Here is a 10,469-nt window from a genome sequence, read left to right as displayed (position 1 = left end):
TTTTCTTCGTCTTGTTCGATTTTTTATTAATATTGTGGTCATTTTGCACATGGTGAGATATTTGAGAAACACTTGTTGATTTTTTAGGAGTATCTATGGAATGAGAAGATTTAGACCAATATTCTACGAGATTGAACGAGAACGAGATGAAATCCATAAAAAAATTAATTGTATTACCAGACTTTAATAGGTCATCAAAAACTGTAATGCGCGATCGTTTAAAACTTTCTGACGACCACACGATTAGCAAAGCACGTGTTTTCAAATCGGAATCTTTATAAAGACTCACTAGTCGCTTTTTTAGTGCATCGTAGAAACCATTTAAAGGCGGATACTCAGTAATATCACTCACTAATGCTTTATCAACTGAATCCAATTGAGAAAGAACATAGTCTGCTTGTTCATCGTCTGTGAGACTGAAAGCGCTCGTCAATGCTTCGAAATTAGTAAACCAAGTGACCACGTTGTCTTTCCAAAAATTAGGAATACGTATCAAAAAAGCGTTGTCTTTTTCTTCTAAAGTATTTTCGTAGATGTAAAGCTTCTTAGGTGATGACATAATGAAAAATATTCGCACAAACTAGGAGCTAGATGCTCACTACACTGATCGAACGCGACTGACTGGTTTCGAATTTAAGGGACTAAACAATGCGCGCATACGCAATTTTAATTTTAGGGCAGACTACCTGCAAGCTTTACCGTTATTGTTCGAGTCGTCGGGTAATCCTCTTAATTGTGTTACTACTATATTATACAATTACTATTTCGTTGAAATACTATTTTATGGTTTTAGTGTTATGAATGGGAGATAAGATGGTATTTATATGAATTTGTTCTAGGAAATGTAGCTTATAGTTTTTTTAGTTCGAGACGGTGTCAGTAAACTTCGACAGGCTTATTTGATAACCACGGCAGCTTTAAATAAATAATTAATACCCTGTAATATAATGCAATCGGGTTTTAATTATTAAGCAAGTTATATATTGAAAATTACTGATTCTTTATTAGCATAAATTATGTATATGTTTAAGAGAAAATTAACATTATAAATTATTATTGATTGGCTTTATATTCATTTGTTACTTTTACCTTTGTGTGTAACTTTATTAAATTTGTATTTAAGTTTTTAAGTGTAACTTCTGTGTTTTATTACATTTTTCTTAATTGCATTTTTTACGTCTGGGTTATCTGCAAGGAATTTCAAGCATTAAGACCGCCTAGGTACATCGTTTATCTTCTTTTATTTTTCTCCTGTTTTGTGTTATTATGACGTAAATAAAGTATTATTATCATTTAATACTTTTTGTTAGTGTTTCATGACATGATACTGAATTCTATTTAGCAGTTGAGTTCTTCAGTAGTAGAAACTTTATCGCCCGTCCTGCATAAAAAAAAACTTTTAGACTTTTTCTTCTTAGATCCGGATTATCGATATACCTAACACAAAAAAAGAGTGTGTGTACTTATGTTCACGCGTTAGAAGTTATACTTCTTAGGCGTATGGAAAAAAATAACAAAAATGCAGTAGTGATTAACGATAAATATTAAAATTAATCAAAAAGATTTTATTTAAATAAATAAATTATTAGTAAATGCTATCACAGCCGTATATGTAATTGATTTAAAAACACCAAATTCATATTTATTTATTCACACTGTTTAATTGTACCCTTACGAAACACGTGTTCTAAATATAAAAATACTAGAATATACAACATTAACATAGTTATCAATTTTCATACCACCTAGAACTAACTTCATGCTGTAGGTGTCGGTGTGCGCGCGCATCGTAAAAGTTCACTCTCATCATTTTTCTCCATCGCGCCAAAAGAAGTATAACGTCAAAAATGGCGATACACATACATATATCTGTTCATACGAGCTTTGTCTTATGAGAGCCACAGTTTTACATTGTTCGCTAAATTATGGCTTCGAGGCGTGATGAAAGGGCAGAAACAATTCCTTTATCAAGGTTCAGAGTTAGTCAAATTGTTGAATTTAACCATCCGAGAATTGGTGGTCAACACGATTCGATTAGTAAATTTCACATTCTATTTAAATCATTTCAGAACTAGTAAGACGCCTCCACAGTTTCTACATAGTTTATTTTGCGAGAGGGTTGTTTTAGGTTGATATATATGTACCTACCTGCTACATAAAAATTGCGTTGGAATAATTACCTCATAGCAGTTTTTAACGGACAAATTTATAGTATGGTCTTTTATTAACATAACTATTACACATTTAAAGAAAAACACTTTTTTAAACGGATTGAAGTTATGTATTATTGTAAACTTATAATTATTATAATGCGTGACCATGCACGCTGTAAAGCACGCGAAAAGTCGGTTAAATTTAAAATTATGTTTAAATAATTATAAGTTTACAATAATGCATAACTTCAATCCGTTAAAAATGCGTTTTTCTTTAGACAAATTTATTTTCTTCATTGATTATTTATGTTCTTTAAGGTGAATTTTGAAAGCAATATCTTTAATGTCTATAACTGTAGTTAATTTAATATGTGTTATTCATATACCGAGTTAGGCATCCTTTATAGCATGCTTGAATTGGCGTTAATAAATATTTATTGAATATCGAGATGATACTGAACATTGAAAAGAAATCCTAAACCGCGTGGGTTTAATTTATATATTATAAATATCTGAAGTTGAACAGCCTCATATAATAATGTAATAGAAATACTGTAAAAGCGATTATAACATTTGTTTTGATTGTGTTATTTATATTAAGCTTATATTTATCGCAACATATTTTTTTTTAATATTTTTTTTTTCCCCTTTCTTGGCCTGCACGGTTTGTGCGTCAGCCATGTACAAAAGTTAGGAAGTGCATTATTAGGTTTATTGGATAGGAAATTAGTACGGAATTTGGAAAAGGATCAGATAAATTTTTTATAAGTACGTATATACATAAAACATAGGTTATAATTTTATATTGTTATGAAAAATGAAACTAGCTAAAATTTTATATACATCAATATTTATATTAGATAAAAGGACAGAAATAGAAGTAGGAAAAGGAATATTTATGGATAAAAGCGAGGATATAAAAGCGGAACGGTCATGTCTATTACAGGCAAAAAATATATGGTTAAAATCCCCAACGTCATTGCCACACTTTTTAATATTTGGAAGGAAAGATACCAGTGAAGTGCTGTCAAAAATTGTCTTTTAAAAAGTTTAATATGCTGCAATTAAATTCAATTTCAATGTCATTTTATATTCCCTGTGGCTTTTGATTGACAACTTGACATAAAAAAGTGCGTTTTTAAAGAAAATTTTAGATTTTTTTAGAGTTTTAACATGTTTTGTGAAGATGCCTGTCTGGGTAGTTCTTGTGGGTTAGAAAAAATGCGGAGTATTAATGATAAGCTGAATACGGAGGTTGTTGAACGAATAAATGGCTCTCAGGAACTGGTGATGCTCACAAACTTTGCTCGGGAGTCAAACGAGTACCATTATAAGAAATGTCTTCAGGAAAGGTATTACTGGGCCATCTATATTAATATGACACGAAAATTAAACTCCTAAAACTTATTATTACGAGTGGTTTTTCTATCGATTCATGATTTTTTTACAACATTGCAAAGTCTGGGAACGATGTTTTAGTCTGCGGGGACAATATTTTACAAGGAAACTATGACTGAATGAAAAAAACATCTGTAGAATTTTTGGTCCAGATATTCCTCGTTATGTAACGTCTTAACACTATATATAAGTCCCATTTCCAATATCAAACTATATCTATCTAAATAAAACAGTGGCTTGAAAATCACTACGGCGTAACCCACAAAATGGTCATATTACGAATTGAGTTTGAGCTAATGTCATTCCTTTACAAATTCATTTTGCGTTTCTTATCTTGGGCTCAAGGATTCATAGAGCACCTCGTAAGCTAGCGAGCTATTTAGATTCACGTATACTTGTAAGAAGTCTGTAATAATGAAACATAGATTGGTTTCTACGTGGTGTCATTCCTTAGTGCCTTCTATTCATTCAAAACTGTTTTTTTCGTAAGAAATCTAATGATGGAACCCTTTGGATTACTGAATTTAGACACTACAAGACATGGATGCGTCTACATGTACCTACCAGCTAAAAGTAAAATATTACAAACTGGAGTATGGTGAACATATTATAACCACATTGATTGATTTAGAATTTCAGATGTCAGCTCCTGGAGATGGGTGCTTGAAGACCTATCTAAACGTCTTGATGAAGCAATTCGAGCCCTGAAGTACGAGGAAAATGCACTAGGAGTAGTGGTCGAGCGTATAAAGGATGAAATTCAAATTCATTCAAAACAAGCATCAAGGCCTGGTGCCATGAATCCCCTTTGCGATGTAGTCGAAGAAGCAATCATGCAGGTATAAATTATAAAACAAATATTATTATTAATGATCCAGCGGACTATGGGGTTGTTTTTAAATAATTACATATAGTAGGGGGTAAATTTATGCTACTTACATGCTAAATGCTTATATTATTGTGAAGTGAAATTTAATTATTTAAAATAATGGATACACGGCAAAAATATATTTTTGTCGCTGACTATTACAACCATTTTCGTACGTTCGTTTAGTTACTTACAAACTACGCACACAACAGATCATTTATGTTCTCTAAACAGTCATCAAATGAATTAGTGCGTAATGTAGTATTTTTTTTATATCAAAATATTTTTTAAAGTAATTCGATGTGATTAAAGAATAATAACTCGGGTAGTTGACACTCCCTTAAATTTTCTTAAAGTCATCCAATAAGAGATATCGTTCAATTTACAGGAATATAATTTCCTAAAGGAAGAAAAGAAGAAATTTGAAAACCTTATTCCGGAACTGAAACAACAGACTGCAAACTTGGAGAAGACTAAAAAAAGAATAGACAAAGATATACACGTCAAAGATCAGGCAATAAGCGTGGACGAAAACTGTGTGGATAAAAATTATTCAGATGCAGTTGTTGATGCTAATTGGAAAGAGAAGAAGAAGAAGTAAGAACATGACGTAGCTTAGAAAGAAATTACGCGTATCGTCACCCAGCTTTGATCTTGATTAATGGCAGAGCTAGACGACGAGGCTTCGATTCCACGTCCATAATGTTACTGGCCAAATTGTGCTCATATATACCTATCTAGCTACCGTGAGCGCAGCACCTGCCGCAGATATGGCATGATATAAAATATCTGATTTTTTTCATATTTTTACAGAGGTTTACCGATAAAGAAATGGGAAAAGCGATGTCTCACTTTGAAAAGAGCGGGATTGAGAGCCTTGAGTAATTCTATTGTCACGCGACAACAGGTAAGTCACGGGATTTACAATAAGAAACCAATCTCTGAAACCATAAACAAGTGGTTCTAAATGCAAGGTTCGCTTTTGTATGTTTAAAAGAAAATGAACTTAATCCTAGTCGTTTCCAACATAATAACTCTAGGCGTTAAGAACACCCAAGAAATACGAAGCTTCGAATAGAATTATTGAGATTAAATATGTATTAGTAAATTGCTATATGATTGTTTTTTGTTGAAATCATAAATAATTAGTCAAAATAATTTTTATGTACTTTATGGTCTGATCATGCATTATTTACTTTTGGATACGACATAAATAAACAGCTATCACGATAACAATGATAATCAGTACTTATTTATCTCGAAAATGCAATCAGTAGAATGATTTGGTTTGTATGCATCTAAACATCAATAGAACAGTTTACTGCACTGGTTTAGGTAACATTTCGTACGCAAAGATCCAGTCGTTAGATGAATGAATGGATAAAGAATTGTAAATGAAACAGTGTAAATGGTAAAGAGTAAATCAAATTTATAGCGCACGATAATTGTGGCAGGAGCAGCAGAAAATGTAGGTTATTATTTACGTAGATTAGGAATCAGATGGTAAATTATTTAACGTAATAATGAATCCAATCTCGTACAGACAGTCAAAGATAAAGATTGGTCCAAAAGATGTTGTCGCCAATATGCACTATCAATATATGTACATGTCACACACAAAATAATTAGGTAGTAGTTTAGTCAACAGCCTAGCCTTTTAGTAAGGAGTTAACAGCGCCGTTCAACCAGGGGTCTAAATAATATTCAGCCATTTAATCAAATAGCTAGGAAAATGACTTGAATCGATAACGTCACATTATATTTCTATCCTGTTCATTTCAATTTAGTTCCACTTTGCCACAAGAAAGGCAAGGTTTTTTGAACGGGTGACTTAGCTCGTTGGCTGAAAGTAAAATCTATATTACATACACACAATGATTTAAAGCAATCTATGAAGTATACGATAAAAACCAAACAAAAAGACCGTTGTGCCAGTTTCATAGGTTTGTTCCAGCGTGAAGCGTTTAGAATACAAAATATCAATAATAATTTATAATTCAATACTCTTCACGAACGTATCTCGACGAAATCAAAACGTATTGTATAAGTGTTCTATATACTTATGTAATTTGTTCTAGTTATAAGTAATCATTCTGATCACCTATTTCTTCGTAACACCGCATTCATCAGTCTCATGATGATATTTTTTTATACTCTCTTTAGGTAAGAGGAGCGAGGACCCAACTATCTTACGCTGCGCAGGCGATGTCCGCTCGCGTAGACACAGTATTGAGGCGACGCATACATTCAAACGCACACAAGTTGGACGACTTAAAATGGCAGAAGGAAGAGGTGGCAAAAAAATTCATTTATTTTGATCTCTCATCAAACATATTAAGTGCTGGCCTCAAATGTTAATTATACATTCTCTCCACAGATTAGAATTAATATAACACAATAATCACTATGAGTGAAGTTGTTAATTTTTAAGCAATTTGGTGCTTACTTAATTAAGATTATGTAGATGTAGTATGTAGTAAAGTATATAAGAAAATCGAGTCATTCATTCATTACAGCTAACCAGATAACATTATTTAAAGGCAATCCGCGACCTCAGATCCCTTGAAGAAGAACAAGCGTATTCAGAACAGAATCTTATAGAAGTAATGAATCAGGAGAGAGTGGTTGCGGCCAGAATTATGGATAGAGCGAAAAAACCAAGTCGCGAACTAATTATGGACGATGCCAATCGAAAATTAAGAACTCAATTGTCCCAAATACGCACATTTTCTAAAGAGTTAACAAATAATATTGGTAGAATTGTGTGGGTAGCCTTGTCTTGTTATAGTTTTTATAAATTTAGTTTATATTAGGTTTGAAAAATCTTTATTTCTATATATATAAAATTCTCGTGTCAGAGGGTTCGTTCCCATACTCCTCCGAAACGACTCTTATGCAATTTATTATGCATATTCTGAGAATCGGCTTCTATCTTAAACCCCTAAGCAATAATTTTTTGACAGTTAAGGACTCAGGTTTGCCACTTGGGTAGAGAATCAAAATGTTCCATGTTGGTATGTAGGTACTAAAAAGGCAGACTGCCTTATCTAACTTTGACTTAAGAAGAAACGAATTACGCGGGGGCAGCTAGTTATAACTATAAAGAGCACTTGGATTCCCGGTGTTGTGGGAAGCCATTTTAACGATACTTGGTTGATTAATTAATTCTATGCCTATTAAGATCTACCGAAAAATCCAAAATCAATACATTAAAAGTATTAAATGACCTAATTTAAAAAAAATGCAGTTGTAGGTCTTGAAAATGTGTCTTCGCTGCTGAGTGTTATCTTTGTTTAGATTTAGTAATAAAACTGCTAAATATGTTAGTTTCTTTGTTATGATTTTAGTGAATGCTTGCTGAGCTGCTCTATCAAATCTTATAAACATTAGGCATGCTTAAAATTTTCAGGGAAAAAAGTAGGTAGATACAGGTACATTATCTTTACAACACCAGAATGACCAAAACAAGCTCTGATAACCTGAATTAAAACCATTTTTATGTTAATTAATTTTCAGATCCCTCCAACATGCAGTGTCAAATGCAATATCCAAAATAGATTGCACCTTAAATGATCTCTCACATACATTAATATTGGATGAAGAACGATTAAGTTCAAGAACTGGTGAGGTAGAAAAGAAGGCTTCAAGTACAGTATCAATTTCATCTCACTCCAAAATCAAGCCACATTCTTCAGAACAACTTACTGTAATACAAGAAGAGAATGAAGATGATTACCCATTTGATTTTTGATTAATTTTAATTGTAAATGTTATAAAATATACATTGGTTTTAGATATGTTATGAATATTCTACTAGTACTTATCATATACTAAATTCAAATTCATGACTGTCTATAAAATTTGGTATTATTAGGTACACTGACCCAGAATGTGTGAATTTTATACAAGTTAATATAACAGCATGTTAATACTACTTATAAAATATGTCTCATGCTATGCAAGAAAATTCAGCATGAAAGAAACCTCTTAGTGCTTTGGGATTTTCAAGCATTCTTATGCCGTTTTCCTTTAATATGTCTTTCCAAATTGTCAATATTACAAGATACTAGTGTTTTACACCTATTACAAGTTGCCTTGTCTTCAGTAGAATTTGTAAGATAATTATCAATAACTATGTCTTGACCTTCAATTAATCTGACAATTTTGCTTAGCTTAATATAATGTTCACTATCATCAATATGATCAAAGATCTTTTCTATATAATTTGCAAAGTATTTTTGACAGATTTTACACCATAAGTCTTCATCATTATCATCAACAGAAAAAATACCATTAAATGGTTGTAGGGCCATTGCTTTTGATCTCATATGTTTTGGACTTTCAATGTGACTTTGTATTTCTTTTACTGTAAAGTCCACTAACTGATCACATATTGTACAGTGACACTTTGTTCCTTGTTCTGTTGATACCCAACTCTGTAGAATCATTGATGGCAATTCAATAAATGCTCCGTCTTTTTCCACAATATTATGAATTTCTTGTAACTGTCCCTGATGCTTAGATGTCTGTATGTGATCTAAATCTGTGATTTTGGCAAAGCACAAACGGCAGCAATCACCTAGAATATTATTAAGGATCAGGATTTTATTAATATAATTTTTTTTGTGCTTTTCTTCGCTTATGTGAAGTTCAATTTCTGTATTTTTATTTTCCAAGAAGCTTTTGCACAGGATGCAAAGAACTGAGTTACCATGTTGTGTCTCAATAATATCTTCATAGTATGCCATATTGATCTGAAACTGTATTAACATATTACAATTTTTTTAATAAAACTTCTCTAGAATGTTATAGCAACTTAAGATAGATAATTGACATACAAGGTTTAGTTAATTAGTCTACAGAACTATTACTATTATTCACAACAGTTTGCTAGTGCACAGTTTTTGGCACGAAGATATGACGAAATATTCTTTAAATGACTTAATATTTTTAAATTTACTGGAGCTGTGTACTAAACTACGCACTTCTGCACACAATAATCAATATCTGAAACTATTTCAGCTAATAAAATATATATTATTGTCACGAAAGCGATCTTGCTTACTTGGGACTGATAAAAATTAAAAACAACTAGTTCGAAGCACTACGTAGAAAATATGATTGTTGGGAAAGTCCCGAGACTCGAAAGTCGAACACATTTAAAGGCTTATTACACCACGCGATATTCAGACAGTCTTACTGAGATTCAGCCTAGTGTAATAAGAGTTAGCCAGTTAGCCTGTCTAATTAGACCGACCGAATGGGTTCGGCGGTGCTTACTGGCTTACTTGCTGAATATCGTGTAGTGTAATAAGACTTAGCACGCTAAATCATTCAGTCAGCGCGCGGCAGTCGCAGAGCAAAGACGTTTGCACATGTTTGTTTTCTGTGGCCGCGTGCACCATGGAGTGTTCGCAAGAAAACTAAGTACTTTGGAATGTTTTTTATTTTTTATAGATAAAGTTAGCCAACGCTCGACACACTGATACATTGGTAAAAACAAACATGAATCTTAAATTTAGAAAGAAGGTTCAGACAATCAATCTTATTATAGAATATCTTAGCTGCAAACGATGTGTCAATAAATTTAAATAAATTTTTTGCGATTCTCTAATGACAACATACTAAAGTGTGCCAGCCTGGTTCTGTTCTTGATTTGTACCGAGACATGCCATTTTTATTGCCATATTGAATGTATGGAGTATCTATTAAATTACATATAATAATATAAATTACTAATATAACATTTTAATAGTCATTCAAACTCGGCAACTCCTACTCTAAGGTAGTTTCTTAAGTCACATGGCGACATCCGTCACCGACTACGTACGCTTTGCAAATGAGTAAAAATGAGTTAGCATGCGGTATTCAGTCTAGTGTAATAGCGAGCTTGCTAATTAGATTTTAAGACAGTCTTACTAAGTCAGTCTGAATATCGCATAGTGTAATAAGCCTCTTAGTTAAGTCATTTTCAGGATAACATTATTGTATAGAAAGAATCAGTTAGTTACATTGACTAAGTAGTTATTAACAATATGTAGTGTCAAAAA

General features: G+C 32.3%; 1 protein-coding gene across 1 annotated transcript; it reads left to right on the top strand.

The window, feature by feature from the left end:
* The first annotated feature begins 3,326 nt into the window (after positions 1 to 3,326).
* LOC111002921 lies at positions 3,327 to 8,050 on the top strand. Its single transcript, XM_045628526.1, has 6 exons — positions 3,327 to 3,505; positions 4,183 to 4,390; positions 4,808 to 5,016; positions 5,233 to 5,326; positions 6,583 to 6,711; positions 7,936 to 8,050. The coding sequence occupies exons 1-6, from the start codon at positions 3,327 to 3,329 to the stop codon at positions 7,990 to 7,992; spliced, it is 876 nt and encodes a 291-aa protein (XP_045484482.1). The 3' UTR covers positions 7,993 to 8,050.
* Positions 8,051 to 10,469: the final 2,419 nt, after the last annotated feature.

Source organism: Pieris rapae, chromosome 6, assembly GCF_905147795.1.
Source record: "Pieris rapae chromosome 6, ilPieRapa1.1, whole genome shotgun sequence".
In the NCBI taxonomy this organism is placed as follows: domain Eukaryota; kingdom Metazoa; phylum Arthropoda; class Insecta; order Lepidoptera; family Pieridae; genus Pieris; species Pieris rapae.
The sequence above is the reverse complement of the archived record's forward strand: the minus strand, read 5'-3'. Positions and strand labels throughout refer to the sequence as shown.